This window comes from Emiliania huxleyi (genome assembly GCF_000372725.1).
Source record: "Emiliania huxleyi CCMP1516 unplaced genomic scaffold EMIHUscaffold_35, whole genome shotgun sequence".
NCBI lineage: Eukaryota > Haptophyta > Isochrysidales > Noelaerhabdaceae > Emiliania > Emiliania huxleyi.
Genome location: NW_005199363.1, coordinates 629,367 through 651,492, shown reverse-complemented (window position 1 = coordinate 651,492; position 22,126 = coordinate 629,367). Strand labels below are relative to the sequence as shown.

Genomic DNA, 22,126 nt, shown 5'->3' with positions numbered 1-22,126 from the left:
GCTTCACTCTGCTTGCGCCGCGCTCGCGTCCTGCACCACTCCTGGCCTCCGAAGCAGCAGAGGCCCGAGCCGCTCGTCCCACCTCTCTTGGGATCGCAGACCTTCTTGTTCAGGCCTCATTGAGCAGCAGAAGCCCGCGCCGCTCGTCCCACAAAACTCTCTCTCTCTCACGCCCGCAAGTTTTCGTTGCAGGCGCGCTCGGCGCGACAGCCGGAGGGGCTCGAGGAGCTCGTGGCCGGGTCCGTTTTCTTTTTTGATCGCCGCGTTTTCGTTTTAGGCGAGGGCGGCGCGCGGCTCGTGGCCGGGTCCGTTTTCTTTTTTGATCGCCGCGTTTTCTTGGCTAGGCGAGGGCGGCGGCAGCTCGTGCGTGCGCGCGGAGGCCACGCCTCGATCTGCCGCGTCGATCCGACCCTAGAGCTCGAGCCGGTGGGGTACGCCTCGCTGGCGAGGAAGGGGCAAGGGCGGCCTAGATGCTCGAGAATGCCACCTCTCGGCCCTTCTAATTAATGCCCCCCCCCCCCCCCCCCTTTGCGGCCTCAGCGCCGCCTGCTCGCTCCGCAGACAGGCCGCCCTCTTCCACGGCGCGCGCTTCGGGGAGTGGAACGCGCTGCGAGCAAAGGGCGTTGGGGGGGCGACGGCCGGCCCGGTGCAGAGACACTTCCGAGACACTGCCGAGAGCCTGCCGAGACACTGCCGAGAACCTGCCGAGACACTGCCGAGAGCCTGCCGAGACACTGCCGAGAACCTGCCGAGACACTGCCGAGAACTTGCCGAGACACTGCCTAGAACCTGCCAAGACACTGCCTAGAACCTGCCGAGACACTGCCTAGAACCTGCCGAGACACTTCCGAGAGCCTCCCGAGGCGCGCGGTGCGGCTGTAGGTGCGCCTCGCCTAAAAAAGAAAACGCTGCGCTCAAAAAAAGAAAACGGCAGTAGGTGCGCCTCGCGACCCACGCGCCGTGCAAGGAGGGCAAGTGGCGGGTGGCGGGCGGGAGCGATATGCATCCCATACCTACCCAGTACCCGAACCCAAGAGTAGGAGGGCAAGTGGCGGATGGCGGGCGGGAGCGACGTGCGGTGCGACGTCGTGGCGGTGCTCGACGTGGCTGCTCTGGGCGGACCAGTGACACGTCCACGACACGTCCACGCCACGCCCACGACACGCCCACGACCCGGGCCAGCCCAGCTAGTTCAGTCAGTTAGGGAGGGGAAGAGCAGCGCCCTTCCCTGGTGCCCTCCTCCGCGCAGGCGGAGGGCGTTGAGCTCTACCTCGACTCTGCCGCCACCGCAGCCGCGGCCGAGGCGGCGGCGGCGGCGGCGGCGGAGGGCGGCGCCCGCCGGCCGAGGACGGGGACGAGCCGTCGGCGCCCGCGGAGGAGCGGTACAACCCGTACTTGGCGCACCTCGCGCCGCGCAAGCGGGGGCGTGGGGCGGAGGAGGAGGAGGAGTGGGAGGAGGAGGGGTGGTGAATGGTTGGGTAGTAGGGCTAGAGGGTCGCTCTACACTTAGCCTCTGCAGCGAGCGAGCGCTCAACTTAGCCCCCGCACGGAGCCGGGCTCAGACTTAGACCCTCATGGTCGGGGGCCATGAACTTAGACGACATAAGGCCAACTCCGGGTAAAACCCGGGTATACCTGAAAAGTTCATTTTACAAATACCTGAAAAGCTTTCAGGTTTACCCGAAAAATACCTGGACGCGTCCCGACCAACGTTTGCCGCGCACGACGCCATATCGCCTTCTCCCAGGGCCAGTGCGCTACTTGCGGCGCGCAACGCCTGCTCAAGTACGCGCAACGTACCATATGCTGCCGCTATGCGTGCCTAAGGCGGCTGCGGCGAAGCGGCGGGCGCGGCATGCCGATGGCAGTGCGGACGATGCGGTTGCGATGTGTTCTGCTTCAAGATCGTGGCGGTGCTTGGCATGCATTTCTGCGATCCCAATCAGCTCATCGCAACGAAGCAGCGCAACAAGCTGGCTGCTGCCAACAAGGCCCTATGCTACCTCACGCGCGGATCGTTCAAAGAGGACAAGTATACACAGGCTTCTCTGACACGCGTTTGTTTGAGCTTGAGGCTATTTGTGAGAACTGTTTGGCGAGAAGTCGCCGAAGATTGCGCTCAAGAAGCAGCAACGAGAATCGGAAGAGGAGGATGCTGAGGCGGCGATTGCTGAGCATGAGAAGGATCGATCGCCCGCCGCAGGCGAAGAAAATTTGGGGGCTGCGCCGTATCGTTGTACGTTGATCACGGTGGGAGCCTCTTGGCCCCAGGCCGTCCACGGCCGACTTAGCCGATGTAAGAGGCTCCCGCTGATCTTAGACCGCGCAAGCACTCCAGCGTGGCTAGCCACACTTAGACCCGTTAGGCCTCCAGGCTCAGAACTTAGACTACTACCCAACCAGTGGGTGGTGACCATGCTCCATGGTGGTGACTGGTGACATTGCTCATCGGCGGGGCCGGCTAGATGATCCTTACGCGGAAAATGAATCGCTCTTGGAGGAAAGAAAGAAAGAAAACAGAGAACCCAAGGCAAGGCTATTTTTTTCAGGAACGGGATTTCCGCGCAATCGTCCATCCCTGTCATCCAGTCCGTGGTGAAATACACCGCTCACCGGCTATCCGCGCAGCCTTCCGCGCATGGAGTCCACTCACATCGACCTCGCAACGCCCGAGAATCTGAACATTGAGCGCGGTTGCGAACCCAAACCCGCATTGTACGAGGCCGTGCCTGGCAAGGACCTCCGGTTTGCAGTATTTGCGCCGAGGGAAGGCTCCGGCCTGCCAGTTGTCTTGTTCCAGCACGGGCACCAGGTGGACGCAGCGGGCCATGCGTTCATGGCACAGCGGATCGCGAACGCCGGGTACCTCGTGGTCATGCCCGAGCGCGCAAACTCCGTATCGTATGGCTGCTGCGGCACCACGTGCGCCCTTTGCTGCTTTTGCACGGCTCCCGGCTCGCGGATCACAGACGGCAAGCATCTCCTGGCGGCCCACGCGTGGGTCGAGGAGGAGGCTGCAAAGGGCTCGTCCCCCCTCGCGCGCGGCGATCTCCGCAAGGTTGCTGTGATGGGTCACTCAATGGGCGGCGTGGAGGCGGTCAATTTCACCGGAATGGCCGCGCCGGGTGAGTTTCAGGCGTGTGTCTTTGTGAGCCCCGCGCTGCCGACGTACTTTTCGATCACCACGCGGACCTGGCACCCTTTGAACCGCCGCCGCGTCAAGGCTCTCTCCGTCCCATCCCTCTGGGTGACCTCCGAGGGCGACATCATGAAAGCAGCCACATACACGATGTCGGAGCTCGCAGGGGGCGGCGCACGTCTAGTGACGCTCAAGGACTCTGCGCTCGATCTATCCATGCCACTGACCAAGGCCACCTCCTGGTGGTATCCGTTCACGCTCCCTTGCCTCGGTAACCGAGTCCTCGGGGTGTCCCAGCACACCGCGTTGGCCGCCGAGGCCTTTGGCGAACCGCACCGCCCAGTGATCGCATTCCTCGACAGCGTGTTTCTCGGGAAGGAGTTTGTCGTCGACGAGTCCATCATGGCGCCCAAAAGGTGGCCGTGCTGTCTCGAGACCTGCGCCGTCGGGGCATGCTGAGAGTGCGACGGGCACGGGGGCTTCGTAGAATTCTGCATACCTGTACATTAGCATTTGAGAGAGAGTCCGCGTGCAGTGCTCACTGCAAAGTGCAATCTGCATGCTACATATACAAGCACACAGTGTCCCGAAAAAACGTAGCGCCTGAGGTATTATCCGTTCTTCCTGCCAGAAGACTGGGAGACATGGGGAGACATGGGGGGAGACATGGGGAGACATGGGGAGACATGGGGAGACATGGGGAGACATGGGGAGACATGGCATGAGGAGACATCAGAATGAAGCAGCCGTTGTACCCCTACACCGTAGACCTCCTGTGCAAGCACCTCATGTGTTCCGGCGAGGCCGTGCACGACATCTCCTCTCTGCCCCCGCCCTCGTCCTTAGAGAACCCTCCGGTGCAAGGTTCGCGGAGGCCGTTGGCATACTCCACAGCATCTGGTGCGCTCAGTTTGCCGCCGCCTAGAAGAGTCCTGCCACCCACGCGACGGGCTTGGACAGAAGGAGCGCGACGTAGCCCACCGCGCCGCCGATCGCGCCGCCCGTCGCGGCCTTCGCCGCCACCTTGGCCGCCGCCGCCGCCGCTGCGCGCTCTGCCGCGCCCCCCGCGAGCCACTTGGCGCCAAAGGTCGCCGCCGTGCGACCCGCCACCGCGCTCGCGGCGCCAACGGCGCCCGCAGCGACGGCCACGGGCGGGGCGGTGAGGGCCGCGCCGGCCACCGCCGCGCCCGCCGCCACCTTTGCCGCCTGCGCCGCCGCGCCGCGGCCGAGCGCGCCGGCCGCGAGCTGCTGCGCGCCCGCGGCCGCGCCCGTGCCGACGACGCCCGCCGCCGCGCCGGCGGCAGTCTTGGTGGCCGCCACCGCCTTCACCGCCGTCGCGGCGCTCGCGAACAGGCCGAGCGCGCCGGCCGCGAGCTGCTGCGCGCCCACGGCGGCGCCCGTGCCGACGACGCCCGCCGCCGCGCCGGCGGCCGTCTTGGTGGCCGCCGCCGCCTTCACCGCCGTCGCGGCGCCCGCGAAGAGCGGAGCTGCCAGGTTGGCCGCCGCGGCGCCCACCGCCAGCGCAGGCTTGGACATAAGGAGCGCGACGTAGCCCGCCACGCCGCCAATCGCGCCGCCCGTCGCCGCGCCCGTCGCGGCCTTGGCCGCCGCCGCCGCCGCTGCGCGCTCTGCCGCGCCGCCCGCAAGCCACTTGGCGCCAAAGGTCGCCGCCGTGCTGGCGCCAAAGGTCGCCGCGGCGCCCGCGGCGCCCGCAGCGACGGCCACGGCCCTCACCTTCACCGCCGTCGCGGCGCCCACGAAGAGAGGAGCTGCCAGGTTGGCCGCCGCGGCGCCCGCCGCGCCGCCCACGGCACCGCCAACGGCGGGCACGGCGGCGACGGCCGACACGGCGGGGCGCAGCAGCGCGGTGGCGGCGGTGGCGGCGATCATCGTCTGAATCTTGCGGTCGGTGCCCACGCGCTTGACCAGGCCGGTCGCCGCGGTGAGCGGCTCGAAGTCAGCCTTGGCCGCGGGTGGCGGCGGTGGCGCGCTGAGGAGGTCGCCCAGGCCGAGGCCGAACGCGGCGACGGCGAGGCCAACCAGCAGCACGAGCTGGCCGACCATCTTCGTGGAGCGGGAGACGGGCTTCTTGGCGACGCTCTTCGCGACCGCCTTGGCCTCGGCGGCCTCGCGCGACGCCTTCTCCGCGTTTTCCTTGGCCTTGGCAGCCGCCGCCTTATCGGCGATCGCCTTCTCGGCAGCCGCCTTCTGCGGCTCCGCGTTCTCTTTCGCCTCCTTCTCCTCCGCCGCCTTCGCCTCGGCCTGCTCCTTCTTGGCCGCCCCCCTCTGCGTTGCGCCGAACCACTTGGCGCCGAAGAAAGCGTTGTACGCCACGCTGCCGTCGGGCATCTCCGTCCGCACCTTCCGCTCTGCACCTCGCTCGCCCTCGTAGTGCTGCATGCTGCCATCGGCAGTCGCCATGCGCACCATCCGCTCCGCACCTTGCTCGCCCTCGTAGTAATGCACGTTGCCGTTGGCAGACTCCATGCGCACCATCCGCTCCGCACCTCGCTCGCCCTCGTAGTGCTGCACCTTGAACATTTGTCCCTGCGTGCGAGATCGGTGCAAAAGACACAGGCGAATCGGAGAGGTGGGAGCCACGCAAGGGTTCTCCGACGGCGCGCTTTTCTTTTTTCCAGTAGGCAGCTAGCTGAGGAGGGCGTCCATAGACACCTCACAAGACCCCACACACGGTCTCGTCCGTGCCTCGCCGGCCGGCGAGATTGCTAGAGGCGGAGCGGTGTGCTCTAGTCTCACATGTTACTTCCTGTCGTCTGTTGTTTGTTGAGTCCGAGACCCACTACAAGACCACGCACTCATCATCCCGCGGCCTGGCGGTCGGCGGGATGTCAACCAGTCTTCGCGTGCCGCCTGTCGTTCGCTCGGGCGCCCTGGGCGTCGGGGTGGCGAGCAGGGGACGCAGCTCTGAGCGCCCAGCGACGCGTGCCGGATGGAGTCCGGCCGCGGGTGACTAGGGAAGTTCGCTCAGGATGTGTGGCAGTCAGTTCGGCTGAGTGTCTTGTCTTGTGGTTCTGTGTGTCGCTCCTGTGTGACCGTCATCGCCCGTCTAGCGTCCACCCATACCGCGTTGGTGTCCCAGTCGTTGGTCGGACTGTGTTTCGCCTTCCCATCAATCAATCAATCAATCAATCAAGAGAGAGAGATTTTTAGCAATACCAAACAACTCTAACACTCACACGTCATTTGGGGCCTGGAGCCCTGTTCACGCGCGCGCGAGACGTGCAGACAGAGTTGCCAGGTGGGAGCGAATGGCGCGGTTCACGCCTCGCACAACAGAGAGAGAGATGCGCTCAGTTATGTGTTGTCTCTCTAAGTGCCCTTCTTGTGACTTGTGTTTGGTTGGTGCAACCTGAGAGTGTAGGTGGAGGCACGTCCGGGTTTTGGAACTAAAGATATTTTATTTTTTCTTCTTGGTTTTTTCAAAAAGGCACCCTTCTGCGCGCCTCTAACTCTGAGTTCAGGTGTGCTCGACACTGACCGCACTCGTGCTTGCTTTCTCCCTCTCACCTTGCCGCTTGGCGGAGGCGGGCGACAGCGAGAGCGCCCTGACGGCGCGCGGCAGCACCGCACTCCCCGAGAGCACGCGCAACAGCAGCATCGCCACGTCGAGCCGCAGCACCGCGAGCCACGCACGCGCTATGCCGAGCCACCGCCGTGCCGCGACGCCGGCCGTGCTGCCGGCGCTGCCGGTGGAGGTGGCGGCGGTGGTGGCCGTGGAGGCGGCCGAGGCGGCGGCGGCGGCGGCGCGTGCCTCGTGCCGCAAGCAGCAGAGGCAGTAGCGCAGCGTGATGGAGAAGGAGCCGACGCCGGCGGCGCCGAGCTGCCGCTCGGCGTGGCGCAGGCAGTCGTTGGTCTTGAAGAGCAGCAGCAGCGGCCGCGGCACCAGGTCTAGCACGAGCCCGATGTGCTTGGCGTACTGCGCGGCGTAGCCGGCGATCTGCTTCTTGTCGGCGGCGGTGCCCTTCTCGTGCAGCGCGCGCGCGTCGCCCGTGTCGCCCGCGCGCAGGATGTCCGTCCACGGCCGCGCCGTCAGCATCGCCGCGAGCAGCGGGTAGTACTGCCCCACGCCCATCTCCTCGGCCGCCTCGCGGATCGCGTCGGCGTCGCCGAGAACGACGCCGTGCCACAGCCGCGAGTAGGTCAGCGCGAACGCGCGCGGGAGGTCCCGGTACAGGCCGTGGTCGAGCAGGACGAGCTGCACCTGAGATATAGGGAGATACGGGGAGATGTGGAAAGGTACGGGGAGGCACGAGCCGTGGTCGAGCAGGACGAGCTGCGCCTCGCCACCACCACCGCCACCACCGCCATCACCACCACCGCCGCCGCCGCCATCACCACCGCCGCCACCGCCGCCGCCGCCACCACCACCAGCAGCACCACCACCAGCACCGTGTGGAGAGCAATGGCCACGGCGGCGGCGGCGCACGAGGACGTTGCCCGGGTGCGGGTCGCAGTGCACGAAGCCGCCGTCGAAGATCATGGCGTTGAACGCCTCGCACAGCAGCCGCGACACCTCGTTGGGATCGAGGCCGAGCCGCCGCAGCCCCGCCACGTCCGTGACGCTGACGCCCTCCTCGTACGTCATCGTCAGCACGCGCGCCGACGTGAGCGCACCAACGACCGCCGGCGTCTCGACGGCGCCCGCCAGCGCGCCGCCTCCCCCGCCGCCACCGCCACCCCCGCCGCCACCCCCGCCGCCACCGCCACCGCGCGCGCCACTGCTGCTCACGACACCGCCACCGCTACCCGACGCGCCGCCGCCGCCCGCGTCGCCGCACGCGCCAAAGAAGGCGGCGCAGCGGCGCAGGTTGGCGGCCTCGTGCGTAAAGTCGAGCTCTAGCGGCAGGTGTGGCGCCATCTCGCCCATCACCCAGCCGAGCCGGAAGTCGTCCGGGTAGAGCCACTCGGCGGCGGCGACGGCGAGGCCCACCGCCTGCAGGTCGGAGGCGCACTCCTCGCGCAGCCCGGCGTGCTGCACCTTGACGGCGAGCGGCGCGCCCGTGCCGTGCTCCGTCGCGCGGTGCACCTGAGCGAGGCTCGCCGACGCGATCGGCGCGCGCTCGAAGCTCCCGAACAGCGCCTCGGGCGGCGCGCCCAGCTCCTCCTCAATCACGCGCGACACGTCCTCGTACGACGAGGCGCGGTTGTGCTCGAAGAGCTGGTGCAGCGTGCGCGTGTACTGCGGCGGCAGCAGGTAGTCGAGCTGCGCCGCGTGCTGCCCGAGCTTGACGTACACGCCGCCGTTGGCGATGCACAGCGCGAGCAGGCGGGCCGCGTTGCGCTCGTGGACCTCATCCCACGCTGCGGCGCGGCCACTCCGCTGGCCGGCCTCGAGTCTGCGCCCGGCGAGCGCCTCTCCGTACGCTGCCGCCTCCTCGCGCGTGCGCCGCGCCTCCTCCTCGAGCACTGCGCTCGGCTCGCCGCGCCTCACAGCGTCCGCCCTCAGCCGCTCGGCCTTGCCTGAAGCTACCTGCAGCTCCCAGTGAGCCGCGTCGCCGTCCAAAAACTCGGCCTTCTCCGCGGCTATGAGCGAGCGCTTCGCACGCGAGTAGTCGAAAGCGACCAGCGAGCAGGCGCCAGCGAGCCTGACGGCTCGCCTTGCCGACGCAGCGTAGGCCGTGAACCGCGCAGGTTGCTCAGGGTCGGAGGCGAGCAGCACGCCCGCACCAAAGGCCACCAACGGGACGGCTGGGTGCACCGGCAATCGACTACGCGAGAGGCGGCGCGACATATTGTTCGGGCATGTGATGTTGGGGGGCCTTTGCAGCCGTCACTTGTAGTGTAGAGCGTCGAGCTGGTGGTTGCGTTCCACACTTACACCCCGGTGCGAGTTCATGCGCATTTCTTCTCTGCACTATAGCCCTTGAGAAAAAGCTCGCATTATGCAAACCTGTGCCTGTGTCCTAGGAAGTAGACTGAGAGGGGTACTCCCATAGGCAAGAGGAGGTCTGGAGAGGCCCACAGCGGTCAGGAGAGGCCCCAAGAGGGTGCTAGATGAGAGTCAGCAGAGCGCGCCGTCTCGGCGGCTATGGGCAAGCGGGCTGAGAGACAAGAGGGATTTTTATCTCGGGCGGAAGATGAAGCCCCAACTTCTAATAAATTGTGTCATGCGTAGCCGGGGGCGGACAGTACGGAACCGATTTTTATTTGGCGCAGACCCCTCCTTCCTGAGTCACCAGAAAATCCCAACGACCCTTGAGCGGAGGCCACCTTGGCCGCTTTTGCGGCCTCTCCGGAGAATCTGGGAGAATGGCTACCATAGCCTAGCATGTGGCACCCGCGGGCAAAGCTGCCCCCAGGTCCCTAGAGTCCATGGGCATTCCCAAAGGATATGTCAGCGTGAGGTGAGGGCGCAACGGTGGGGGCTCTCACCAGCCCCTTAAAGTCGGGCCTCTCGGGCGGCGGTCAGAGGGGCGGGCAAGGGCACGTGGGAGAAGGGTCAGTGCGGCCCACAAGGTGTGAGCTACCCCCTCTCCTAGGTGTGACTCTACAGCCCCTGAGGCCCTCTGGGCTGGGCACCATCAGCTTGGGCAGAGGTCCTCGGGGTGGGGAGAGAGGGAGCTCCCCTTTTCAGACCCCCCCAACCGCGCATTAACTCGCACCCCAGTGTACACACTTACACTTTGAGCTTTAGCCTTCGGTGTTATGAAACAACGCAAGCTAGGCGGACATGGCATATCGCTCTCGGGCCCACAGACATCCCGCACACTCGCCGCACACTCGCCGCCCCCGCGCGCGCCCCACCCCGGCCGGGAGAAAGGGGAGTGACAGTTTGGGACGGCGACAGTCCTGGCTCAACAACGCAGATAACAAGAGGGGGTGGTCCGGCTCCCAAGTCCGGCTCACGCGCCTCGAGCTGACCGATCTACCGCACTGGTCACTTCCGCCCCCTCGCTCCCAACCCATCCACCCCGCCCCGGGCCGCGCCGCGCGATCTCGGGCGATCTCGCGCTATCTCGCGCGATCTCGGGGCCGCGCCGCGCTATCTCGGGCGATCTCGGAGCGTCGCTCGCGCGGCGTCACACCTGCTCCTACTGACACTTTTGCTCTCGACACTTCCTCCCGCACTTTGCCCTGGATTTTGGTGAAATCCGGTTGCTTTGACAAGCCTCTGCCAGTCGCCATTTATTTCATGGCGGCCCGGGATGAAGAAACTGGCCTTTGCCAGACTAAGGACTATTGTGCGCCTTGGCGAGACGGTTCCGATGGTATTTTTTGCGAGCGCAGTGGACTTCATCTTGCCGGTCAACTGCCGGCGGTCGACAACTGCCGTTCGAGCAGCGTCGGCGACCGCCGTCAAGATGAACTCCTCTCAAGTTTAGCCGCGGCATGCGGGGCGGCACGCACGCCGCAGGCGGGGCGGCATGCCGCGGCTCAGCTTGAGAGGAGTTCATCTTGACGGCGAAGGCCAGTTCCTTCATCCTTTAAGTGTAAGTCGGACCTACACTTTCGGTGCTTATCTGTCGAGTCCACCGGCTCTTCACCGTTATCTACACTTTTTCAAGTGTAGAACCAAGTGTAGAAGCAAGTGTAGATCCCTGCAAAAACCCTCTATTCGGGATATGCTTTCGACCCAAGAGACCTCTCGAAACTCCAGACCCCCGGCCCACAGTGGCAGAGGAGGGCCCATTTCGCCGCCCCGCGTCGCTGTCCTTCGCCACTCCGGTACGCGTCCAGCCACAGAGGTCCCGCAGCATATGCTCTGAGCGCATCGCGTCGCGAAACCGCGTCGCGGAGCATCGCCATCGGCTCGCTCAAAGTCGCCCGCCAGCCGCCCCGAGAGCGGGACCAAATACACACGCCTGCTGCGCTTCCCAGCCGCCCACGTGCCACGAGAGCCCGGCGCAGACGCACCGACCCCCCACGGACCACCGCACGCGCGCAGGCGCGGCTCGCCGCCACTTTCTCGAGGCTGGCACCGCCGTCGAGCACCGCGGACACGGGTGTCGGGTCACGGGACAGCTACAGGCTATAGCCCTACCCCTCCCGCCGTTTTAGGGCCTCCCCACCCGCTATCAATGGGGCACCGTGGAGCCGGGGGCGCCCCCGCCCGGGTTGCGAAAAGGCAGGGACAGTGAAAACTCCCCTTTCGTGTGTCTAACACTTACGGTGACGTACATGGGTCACGGTACAGTCGCTGCCTCGCGCTCGAGCGATTGCATTCACGAACGTATATGCGCGCGAGAGTTCAACAGGAGTACAGGCTCAGGAGGCGCGCCACGCGCGCTGCTTTAACGCCGGTGGTGGCCAAGCCGAAGCGCTGGCACTCGCTCCTCTGCGACCCGCATGGCCTTGTACCGCTTCTCGGCGGCCGCCTTGTCCTCGCTCGCGCCCACCTACACCATCCGCTCCGCACCTCGCCCGCCCTCGTAGTACTGTACGCTGTCGCTGGGAAGCACCATGCGCACCATCCGCTCCGCACCTTGCTCGCCCTCGTAGTACTGCACAACGCCGTCGGCAAACATCGAGCGCACCCTCCGCTCCGCGCCTTTCTCACCCGCGTAGTACGTAACGTTGCCGTTGGCAGACTCAATGCGCACCATCCGCTCCGCACCTTGCGTGGCGCGGCGTTTGCGCCGCCGCACGTAGGCTGCAGCGGCCAAGAGAGCGACGCTCAACAGCGACACTGGCAGCACCAGTTCCTCGTGGACGAGGGAGTGTGCTAACGACGGCGGCGGCGGCGGCGGCGGCAGGTGCGGCGGCGGCGGCGGAGGGGCAGGCGGCGGCGGTGCCGGAGGCGGCGGCGTGGGAGGCTGTGAGGGCGACAGCGACGGCGGCGGCGGCGAGGGCGGCGGAGGGGCAGGCGGCGGCGGTGCCGGAGGCGGCGGCGTGGGAGGCTGTGAGGGCGACAGCGACGGCGGCGGCGGCGAGGGCGGCGGAGGGGCAGGCGGCGGCGGTGCCGGAGGCGGCGGCGTGGGAGGCGGCGAGGGCGACAGCGACGGCGGCGGCGGCGAGGGCGGCGGAGGGGCAGGCGGCGGCGGTGCCGGAGGCGGCGGCGTGGGAGGCGGCGAGGGCGACAGCGACGGCGGCGGCGGCGAGGGAGGCGGAGGGGCTGGTGGCGGCGGCGCCGGAGGCGGCGGCGTGGGAGGCGGCGAGGGCGACAGCGACGGCGGCGGCGGCGAGGGCGGCAGAGGGGCCGGCGGCGGCGGCGGCGGCGGGAACGCATCGAGCCATTTCCAGAGGTCGTCGAGCCACTCGGGAGGAGGGGGTGGCGTGGGTGCCGAGGGCGGCTCGAGGCGGAGGGAGGCGACGCTGCCAACCTGGATGTTATCGACCCGCATGTATCGTGAGTGGATTTCGTCCGCAAAGGACTGGGATTGAAGAACCGCCAGCACGTCGGCCATCTCGACCTGTCGCGAGGAGATGGAAACCGTAAAGCCGCTCCCTCTCCGAAGCAGCCGCACCGCCGCCGGGTCGACCTCGGGCGGCAGGGCGGCCCGAAGGACGGTGGTCAACTCCTCCGACGTGACGTTGGAGTGGACTGGCCTTGCTGGGACCTGGAGCAGCACGCGGCGACCCGGCCTTGCTGGGACCAAGTCGAACGTAATCTCGACGAGCCTGTTCGTCCGGGCAGTTTGGCCCTTGATCAGCTGCCCGGTCTTGTTCACCTTGCCCAGGTCTGCTCCCGCCAGTGGGACGGCCGGTGGCAGGGAAGGATCGGGACCGTCGTTTGGCATGGCCACCCAGAGCGCAGTTAGTGCGAGGCAAGCGCCACAAAATGCAGCTCGTGGGAACGAGCGAGCAGTGCGTCCGACAGCGATGTCAACCTGCCGTGCCAACGCCGGCTCGTCGTAGTCCTCTCCACTAGTCCGGCGTTGCTGTGCATTGTCAAAGGACTCGGCGAGCCACCGCCTTTGCACGGCGCGTGGTGAGCCCTCCTCAGCGCTCTGAGGCGTGGTGGAAGCGAGCTCCACCACGCGCTGCCATCCTAATTGCGAGCTCTCGAGGTCCATCTCCGGTTACCGCTCACTGCACCAAGCACAGGAGAGCCTCAACGAGGCGAGCCACAGAGAATACTCGAGTGCTGGACACAGGTTCACAGCTGAGATGTGGAATATAGCCAATATTACACACGGTCTCGTCGGACTGTGTTTCGCCTTCCCGTGTGTGGCAGCCCGCTGGCTGTGTGTCTTGTGAGCCTGTTTGTGTCTGTGTGTCGCTCGTGCGTGTCGTCATCATCTGTCCAACGTCCACCCATACCGCGTTGGTGTCCAGTCCGAGCCTCGCTGGCTGTTCTTCACGCAATGTACGTACTTGTTGCTTACTGGGAGAAAAGGGAGAAGGGGTTTTGTTCTCTCTCTCTCTCTCTCTCTCTCTCTCTCTCTCTCTCTCTCTCTCTCTCTCTCTCTCTCTCTCTCTCTCTCTCTCTCTCTCAATGTACGGTCCGGATATAATGGTGAACATTGGGACATATTGGCTTATATTGCGATATATTCGCCCTGACCCCTGTTGGTTCGTCTCCAGTATATTCCAATGTACGCCAATGTATGCCGGAACTAATCCCGGGGCGAAACAAGAGTATATTGGAGTCTATTGGAGTATATTGCGATATATTGTGCACCATGGTGTACCTGGGCTATACGCAGCATCCAGCAATGTATCGCAATATGCACGGCTTCGTCGTCGCCTCGCGCAGCTCGGCCATCGTCCGCCGGCTCGCCTCGGCGCTCGCCCTCTCGCTCGCCGCCCGCTGCGCCGCCTCACTCTGCCCGTGCGACGCGCTCACCCGCGCCGCCTCGCGGCCCGCCGCCCGGCCGGCGGCTCCTCGCTGGCTGCCGCGTCCTCCTTCATCCCGCCGCCGCCGCCGTCGTACAGCGACATCACCTGGTTGGTCACCAGCCGCCAGTACTGCCTCGCGTCGTCCGGCATCGCCGGCCAGATCTTGCGCCACACGTGGTTCTTCATGTGCTGCAGCGCGACGTAGATCGTGTTCTCGCCGCGACCCGAGCGCACCGTCGGCTCCTCCTCCCGCGCGTCGCCCCGCTCGGTCGCGTGTCACCGGACTCGCCCTCGGCGCGATGATTCGCATCGTCGCCAGCCGCTTGCCGAAGCGGATCGTCCACCGCATCGTCGGGTGCAGACCAAGGGCCGTCCGCTGCATCGGCACGCTCTTCCCCGCCGCGGCCTGCGTCGCCAGGAACTCGCGCAGCCGCAGGCGCACGCGCCGAAGCTGCACCGACAGCGCCGGCCCGTGGGGCGCTAGCATCGGCCGCCCATCGCCGCGCGCGGCCTCCTCCTGCCGCTCGTCATCCTCCGCCTCGAGGGCTTCCGCCAGCGCGCTGCGCCGCACACCCCGGCGCACAGGAGGCGGCGCCGGCTGCACCTCGGCCGCCTCGGCGTCGCCTGCGGCACGGGCGCCCTGCTCGCCGTCCGTGCGGTCCATCGCCGCATCCCCATCCCCGTCTGCGGCAGCGCCGCCTGCGCCCGCGCCGGCCTGCTCTGGGACGGCGCGCCACCGCTCGTCGTCCAGCATGTGCCACCACCGCCGATCCGGGTAGCCGTCGTGCTCGACCTCGTGCACGATCCGTCCGTCCCCGTCCTCCTCCCGCGCCATGACGGTCGCACGGCCCCAGTGGGGGGTGCCCGCGCCGCCTAGCTCTGCGGACGCTCGGCCCCCCCCCACCCTTCATGTAATCATGTAGTCCCCACAATCGCTGTCGTGGGATCGCTTGTCATGTGAGAGAGTGCGTTGTGTTCTTGTTGCGAGGCGCTTTCTCTTTTTTGTGTGCCAGTCCGCGCCAGTCCGCGCCCTTGTCGTGCCAGTGTGCTAAATAAATAAATAAAATGCGCACGCCAAACGAGGGGTGGGAGAAGGACAGGGTCCCCACCTGCACGGTTCTTGTAAGAACGCGCGCGAAGAATTCTCTTTTTTTACGTCGTCATCTTGGTCTCTGCTGCCCCCCTACCGGTCGCCGCCGCTGAGGTCGCCGCCGCTGATCGATGCTCACGGTTACGGCTTTGCCTTCACGGTGGGCATGGTTTTCACTGACGTCGCGCGGGCAAACGGCACCGTACCAGGCCCAGGTCGACGCGAGCACCAGCACCGATGAAGAGGAGATCATGCGCCAGCCTTCGGCAGCACCCAACGTGGTCGACGCACACATCCACCAGCGGCCTCTCGCCCGCTACGACTCTGTTGGCTTGGGCGGCATTCATGCGTGGGCGTTCGTCAAGGCTACCGCTCCAGGCGCCTCCCTCTCGGCGGCCATCCCGCTTATTCTGTCCATCCTCCTCATGGGTGGCCAGTCGGCGATCATGTACGCGGTCGCCTATGAGGCTGCGCACCCACGCTGCTCGAGTCACAATCACTGCGCGGTCGGAGAGTATTGCCACCCAAAGGATTTCTATATTTTTGGGGAGCCAATCACGCGGCAGCCGTGGCGGCACGAGAAGGCGCCCGGCGTATGCCTCGACTGCTACAATATGCAGCTGACGGCGGAGAACATATCAAGAATCATCATGGCGCTGGACAGCCGGCGTCACGTGCTTGGACCATATGTCGACATCTGGAGCAACTCGAGGTGCGGCTCTACACGCTGCATGCTAGATAGTCCCCCCCCTCTCCCAGCTCACCGACCTCTCGCCCGCTCCGCTGCCTGCACAGCTTCGCCATTGGCGCCGGCTGGTTCGGTCACAGTGCCGCCGAGGACTTGAGCGGCGAGCAGTGGGCGCGAGAGGCTGCGGCCCACTGCGACGCCACCGACATCATGCCGCTGCGGTGTGACCATCTCGTCGTACGGCAGAGCCGCCTCGCCGCGACGCACTACTTCGTACTCGTCTTCGTGGTGATGTTGATCCTTATTCCGCTCGCCGAGGACTGGGACGAGGCTGCACTGGAGAAGCGGCTGCTCCGCCACCGCACGCGTGCTCGTAGAGTAGAGCTTCCCCTGTGGATGCGCTGCCTGGGCTGGGTGCACATCCGGATGCGGATGTTGGTGCTGCCGCTCTGCTTAATCTGTGCAACTTGCGCGATCCTCATCAACGACGTCACCTGCACCATGTTCCTGCTCGATGGGCTCGCAATCACATTTACCACCTTCATCGATAACCTCCTCGCGCAACTTCTCTTACCTGTTGAGCAGCGCGAGGAGGTGGGCGGGGCAATCGCGGCTCTTCTAGCGGAGGAATCGGCTACAGTCGGGAACGCGGGTTCGCATCGCTTCTTGGTGTGGCTATTCAACCGTTTGTATGCGGCGGTCCTCGGGCTCGCCGTGTTTGCCGTCAACCTCGCCCCGGAAAGCTTCATGGTTGCCTTTGGCAGTCAGTATGCTGCCTCCGGATCGCTTTCGTGCGACAACCTGCTCGAAGCCTTCGCATGGTGCATTTTAAGCTGCGTCATTGTCATCGCAGGCATCTGGCCGCTTTTGCGCGAGCGGTCCTTCCTCTCACAGCGGTCAAAGTGGCGCGCGTTCCTAAACGTGGCTGCCGACGCCTTCTGCACAATGACATTCGTCTGGGCATCCTTGTGGCTCAACCCGTCGAATCAGGCCTTTTTTCAACTCTTTTTGCACAGCCCGCTGGCGGTTATGCTGACATGGCCGCTCGGCGTGCCAGTAATCATTGCAAGACTGTTTGCAGTGCCAGTGCCTGCAACCATGCCATGGCTGGCAGTTCGGCTCGGCCTGCTTCTCGCGATGGTCGTTCTCTGTGTTGCTGTCGCGTGGGCCCGCGTGCGGAACTCACGGCGGCGGGCTGGGCCAATACTTGGTCACTAACGGGGACAAGTTCCAGTCGCCAGCACCAGTCGGAGCTTGTAACGTAGGATGGTCGTGTGGTATGTGGGTCTAGGTGACAGAGATTTCTTCTGGAGCCACCTTTGCGGACAAGGGCGACGGCGTCGGCGGCGATGGCAGGAACGGCGTCAACTTTGACCTGTTCCCCATGGAGGACCTCTGAGGTCCTCCCCAGTCTCACCCCACCTTACCTCTGCCCCCCCCTCCCCCCATCCCTCTGCCTCCCATAGGGCAGGATAGCACTAGCATGTGCGCCTAGTGCGCACTGGGCCCACATAGATGTGACCCGCCCACTCGAGTGCGGCGCCCGGATGCTGATGCTTGAGAAGACACCACAAACGCGGCACGGCCCGTTTTGGCTGTCTGCGGAGATTATTCTGTCTTAGCACACACAGTGAGTCATTCGGAGTCATTCGATGGCCAGAGTGCGATTGTGTGTGTGCGGGAGTTGGTTTGTCGGGAGGGAGGGGCAGGCTGCTCACCCACGTGCACCGGGCCAATGCTTGCACTTTGAATGCCGTGGGGAGCCTGTCGAGGACTGGGGCTCCACTCGAGGTCATGTTCATAGATTCCAAAGCATTGTTAATAGCAAAGGGGGGAAAAGGTACCCTCGACCCTCACGCCTGCAACCCTCGCGCGACAGCACACCACTGCTCCGCACGAGACACCGTTGCAGGACCAACCCCAAAACGCGACAGCGCACACAATAGGGAGGGTGGGTGGGGAAGCAAAACAGGCCGTGTGGGGTGTGGGTGTCACGAGGACAGACGTCCACGAAGACGGTGGACGGACGCAAACTCCTTATCCGATTCACACTCACGGCTGTCCTACTGGTTATATAGAAAGTCGGCCGTCTGCGAGCCCCCGGCTCGCCGACGGCGAGAGAGATGCCACGAGGGGTCGCGGTGGCGTCCATCGCCAGGCTCCCTAGCTCAACCGACGACCCTTCGGGATCGACGGCCGATCGTCATGAGCCTGTCGAGGACTGGGGCTCCACTCGAGGTCATGTTCATAGATTCCAAAGCATTGTTAATAGCAAAGGGGGGAAAAGGTACCCTCGACCCTCACGCCTGCAACCCTCGCGCGACAGCACACCACTGCTCCGCACGAGACACCGTTGCAGGACCAACCCCCATCGCCATCCATCGTAGAACATGATCTCGAGCCCTGCCCCACAGCCCCTCAGCCACTACACCATCAAGGCCTCTGTCTGCATGCCCCGTTCAATGTAGTCCTGCTCCAGACGGCGGCAGTGCTCGAGCACTGCGCGGCGTCCGCCTTTGAGGGCCTGGCAAAGGCTTGCTCCATCCTCCCGCATCTTCCGTACCTTGCTGACCAGGCCAGGCGACGTGCCGTACTTTGCCCCGTCCAGTGCCAACGCCTCCTCTGCCGACACTACCCCTCCGATTTCTAGGGTAATGCTAAGGGCGAGCGCACCCGGCTCGTCGAGTCCCTGCCCCTCGAGCTCGGTGGCGAGAGAGAGAGAGAGAGATGCCTCCGGCTGCTGCGGAGAGTGGCTTGCTGCTCGCTGCGATGGCGAAGAACTCGTCTCGTCACACGCCAAGGGCTTATGCTCTGTCGAGACGTGAGGCGTATGCGCCCAGGAGGGGAGGGCGCATGCGTAACGACGCTGCTAGAGATGCCTTTCGGGGCCCAGAGATAAAACTTCTGATGCCATGCGTGACCTAGTAGTGTCCCCAGCTATGGGCGTGTCCACGTTGGAGCCAGGTGTGGTGTGGACGCGAGAATAGCTCCGCCGTTCATGGAGGCAACCGATGCGAGTCGACTGGTGTCTGTCGTCGTGGTTTCGTATCAAGAATTCTCTCTCTCTCTCTCTCTCTCGCTCGGTGGCGTACTTGGCACTCAGAATCGCCGCCGGTTTCGTGGCCGGCTGCGAGCTCGCCACTACTGAGGCGCCCGCCGAGCGCGTCGGTGCGCCCGCCTTGGTGGGAGGCTGCTCAGGTGTCGCATCCTGCCACCAGGTCTTGAGGAGGTCCCTCTTGATGAGGTAGCCAGCCCGCGCGCTGGGCTCCCCGAGCAGCGTCCCCGCCAGCGCCTCCCACCCATCAGGGTGGAGGAGGCGCTGCTCCAGCGCCGCGAACGGGATGTCTTCTGCCAGCTCAAAAGCGACGTCACCAATCTTCTCGTCGACAATGCCGACAGCTGTCAGACGCGTCCCGCCCCGCTCCGATCGCAGCAACTTCTCGATCTTCTCCGCGTCCGCGTCCGTCCCCACGGCCACCCCGCCGTCCCCGGACGGCGAAACCTCTGCCAGAACCATGCCGGAAGCGCTGCCTGTCGGGCCGCCCGCCTCTCCTGGCGACGGCGTGGCCCTGAGCGGCGCTGCTGCAGCCCTGAGCGCAGCCGGCACGTGCGGTATGGATATGGCAAGATCGTCCCGGATGCTCTAACGAGAGGCTGATACCGGTACGACAGAAGCAAAACAGGCCGTGTGGGGTGTGGGTGTCACGAGGACAGACGTCCACGAAGACGGTGGACGGACGCAAACTCCTTATCCGATTCACACTCACGGCTGTCCTACTGGTTATATAGAAAGTCGGCCGTCTGCGAGCCCCCGGCTCGCCGACGGCGAGAGAGATGCCACGAGGGGTCGCGGTGGCGTCCATCGCCAGGCTCCCTAGCTCAACCGACGACCCTTCGGGATCGACGGCCGATCGTCATGCTCCTGCCCGTGTCCCCGGGTGTGGAGATGCGAGGGTCGCCCCCCCTTGCCCCACCACTTTGTGTGTCGGTGGAGAAATTTACCTTACCTTACCTCACACAGACTCAGGCCGTGACTCAGGGCCTCTCGTCAGGGCCCGTGTTTTGCACATGACGACCTGCGGCGGCCGGCGCGCGTGTGCCGCGGTGCGCGGTGAAGCGGGAAGGGTGCCGGTGGAGGCACGTCCGGGTTTTGGAAGCAAAGATATATCGTTGCTTTTCCCATCCCTCCCACCGGAGACACACGATCAGCAATCTCCTATCCCTCTCTTAATGGCCGACGGTGAGGCGCTCGCCTGAGCTGCGAGATCATTGCGAGATGATGATAACTGAGCGACTTGAAAGTCGAATGCGCGCGTGTGTGTGCGTGCGTGCGTGCGTGCGTGTGTGTGTGTGTGCGTGCGTGCGTGCGTGCGTGTGTGTGTGTGTGTGTGTGTTAGTTAGTTGAGGGGTCAATTTGCCGGTGCGAGGAGAGGCCGTCTCAGCCGCTCGGCCAATCCGTGTCCTGGTCGGGCGGCGGCGAGTCCTATTCATAGCTGACGCGTGTGAAGAGACGCCGTTCACACTCCGTCCGACGGGGGCGGACGGGGTCATCTCTGGCAGTCTCGGGCAATCTCGGGCAACCTCGGATAGTCTCGGGTCATCTTGGGCATCTCGGGGTATCTCGGGCAATCTCGGACCTCCCGCCGGACGGCGTAGCCGGCTGCGTCGAAGGCGGCGATGGCGGCGCCGACGTTCTCGAGCGGCACGAAAGTGAAGTCGAAGCCTGTTAATGAACTGCTCGCTTAGTGGCAATAGGCTCCATCCTTCGCGAGCGGCACGAAGGTGGAGTCGACGCCGAAAGTGGAGTGGTAGAGGAGGGGGATGGAGAGCGGCGAGAGGACGGTCGCCTGCATTAGCATCACTTGTACACGCATAGTCATAGATCTCAGGCGAGCGAGCGGCGAGAGCTGGTCGCCTGCGCAGCGATGATACCAGTTCAAACCGCCTCGCGCATCTCTGCTACACCCCCGCCACATCCAAGCTGCACCTGGGCTGCATCTCAGCCACACCTCGGCACACCTCAGCTATATCTCGGCGGTCTCTCGGCGGTCTCTCGGCGGTCTCTCGGCGGTCTCAGGCCTGCGCTGCGATGACACCCACTTCGCTGAGCGGCGTCGAGTCGTCGCCAACCTTTAACCAGCCGCATGAAGAGGCTGAGTGACTCACGAACTACCCTCCCTCATCAGCCTCCGAGTCCGTCGCCGCCAACCTTGATCGGCACCCACCCGTCGCCGTCGGCAGCCTAGCCCACACTCACCGTCCACACTCAAGGAGTGACAGCAGTGATCGGGCAGCCACACACCCCCGTCGGCCATCTGCGGCGCCTGGATGCCGCTCGGGTGATCTCGGGCAATCTCGGGCAATCTCGAGCCATCTGCGGCGCCTGGATGCCGCTCGGCGTCGCCGCACACCACGCGCTGAACCACTCCGCCTGCTGTTTGAGTGGTCAGTTCTCAAGAATGGATTGGTGTCAATGATGGCACCGCGCGCTGAACCACCCCGCCTCGCCGCACACGAGCGACAGCTCGCCTGGTGAGCGGGCGAGAAGGACGGTGGTGAATTGTCGCTGTTGAGAGTGAGAGAAGGAAGCCTCGCTGATGAGTCATGCGTTTGGACACCGTCGCCGCAGTCCAATCGAGCTCCGCCAGATGCGGCTAGGTCTCGACTGGATCTCGGCGGGATCTCGGCGGGATCTCGGCTTGATCTCGGCTAGATCTCGCCCTCGGGCGTCTCTGTCAGCGCACACAGCTCGTGGCGCGGGTCGCCTTAATTCGCATGTCATTCCGACTCAACTGATGATTAATCAAGCAGACATCTCCTGGGCGCAGGTCGCCCTTGCACGGCAGCAGCAGCAGCCGCAGCAGTGCGCCCGTGTGCAGCGGCGCTTTGTCGGGCGAGAAGCGGTACCTAGTATTATTGATCACTAATGAGTACCTACCATTGTTAATTCGCTTTGTCGGGCGAGAAGCGGTACCAGCGGGAGACTGCGCCGCAGTGAGCAACAAGCGGATGGCCATGGCTCTGCGCACCGCCGCCGCCTCCGCCTCCACCTCCGCCGCCTCCGCCTCCACCTCCGCCCCCCGCTACCTGCTCGCCTCCGCCTCCGCCGCCGCCGCCGCCGCCTCCTCCGCCTCCACCACCACCATCGCCGCCTCCACCGCCGCCTCCGTCGCCGCCGCCTCCTCCGCCTCCGCCTCCGCCGCCACCGTCGCCGCCGCCTGCTTGCTCGCCGCCGCCTCCTCCGCCTCCCCCGTCGCCTCCGCCGTCGCCGCCGCCTGCTTGCTCGCCGCCGGCCGCCTCGCAAGCGTCCGCCCTGCCGCTGCTCTGGCCGCTGCTCCGCTCCCCGCTCGGCCTCGGGGACGGGCAGGCCAGCCCGGTAGGAGGAAGCGCGCACGGCGCACGCGGGGAGTCGGTCTTGGAGGGCCTGATCAGTCATGTGCGGCTGATCAATACCTGCCGGCAATGGTCG

At 65.4% G+C, this 22,126-nt stretch overlaps 6 protein-coding genes across 6 annotated transcripts; 2 read left to right on the top strand and 4 right to left on the bottom strand.

The window, feature by feature from the left end:
* Nucleotides 1-2,638: 2,638 nt before the first annotated feature.
* EMIHUDRAFT_208505 (hypothetical protein) lies at nucleotides 2,639-3,598 on the top strand (the record flags this gene model as incomplete). The annotated part of the gene is made up of 1 exon (XM_005772944.1): nucleotides 2,639-3,598. The coding sequence occupies one exon, from the start codon at nucleotides 2,639-2,641 to the stop codon at nucleotides 3,596-3,598; it is 960 nt and encodes a 319-aa protein (XP_005773001.1).
* Nucleotides 3,599-4,060: 462 nt separating this feature from the next.
* EMIHUDRAFT_101892 (hypothetical protein) lies at nucleotides 4,061-5,680 on the bottom strand (the record flags this gene model as incomplete). The annotated part of the gene is made up of 1 exon (XM_005772943.1): nucleotides 4,061-5,680. The coding sequence occupies one exon, from the start codon at nucleotides 5,678-5,680 to the stop codon at nucleotides 4,061-4,063; it is 1,620 nt and encodes a 539-aa protein (XP_005773000.1).
* A 983-nt stretch (nucleotides 5,681-6,663) lies between these two features.
* EMIHUDRAFT_208503 (ABC1-like protein) lies at nucleotides 6,664-8,891 on the bottom strand (the record flags this gene model as incomplete). Its single annotated transcript, XM_005772942.1, has 4 exons — nucleotides 6,664-6,705; nucleotides 6,966-7,361; nucleotides 7,587-7,790; nucleotides 8,031-8,891. The coding sequence occupies 4 exons, from the start codon at nucleotides 8,889-8,891 to the stop codon at nucleotides 6,664-6,666; spliced, it is 1,503 nt and encodes a 500-aa protein (XP_005772999.1).
* Nucleotides 8,892-11,496: 2,605 nt separating this feature from the next.
* On the bottom strand, nucleotides 11,497-14,714 carry EMIHUDRAFT_101890 (hypothetical protein; the record flags this gene model as incomplete). The annotated part of the gene is made up of 5 exons (XM_005772941.1): nucleotides 11,497-12,510; nucleotides 12,565-12,657; nucleotides 12,928-13,012; nucleotides 13,887-14,122; nucleotides 14,160-14,714. The coding sequence occupies 5 exons, from the start codon at nucleotides 14,712-14,714 to the stop codon at nucleotides 11,497-11,499; spliced, it is 1,983 nt and encodes a 660-aa protein (XP_005772998.1).
* A 386-nt stretch (nucleotides 14,715-15,100) lies between these two features.
* On the top strand, nucleotides 15,101-17,056 carry EMIHUDRAFT_208499 (hypothetical protein; the record flags this gene model as incomplete). The annotated part of the gene is made up of 3 exons (XM_005772940.1): nucleotides 15,101-15,681; nucleotides 15,765-16,830; nucleotides 16,988-17,056. 3 exons carry the CDS (start codon nucleotides 15,101-15,103, stop codon nucleotides 17,054-17,056), a joined length of 1,716 nt encoding a protein of 571 aa, XP_005772997.1.
* Nucleotides 17,057-19,817: 2,761 nt separating this feature from the next.
* On the bottom strand, nucleotides 19,818-21,074 carry EMIHUDRAFT_450978 (hypothetical protein; the record flags this gene model as incomplete). The annotated part of the gene is made up of 6 exons (XM_005772939.1): nucleotides 19,818-20,140; nucleotides 20,295-20,380; nucleotides 20,453-20,504; nucleotides 20,737-20,787; nucleotides 20,867-20,899; nucleotides 21,041-21,074. Coding segments are annotated over 6 exons (473 nt in total), but the record flags the coding sequence as incomplete, so codon positions are not given.
* Nucleotides 21,075-22,126: the final 1,052 nt, after the last annotated feature.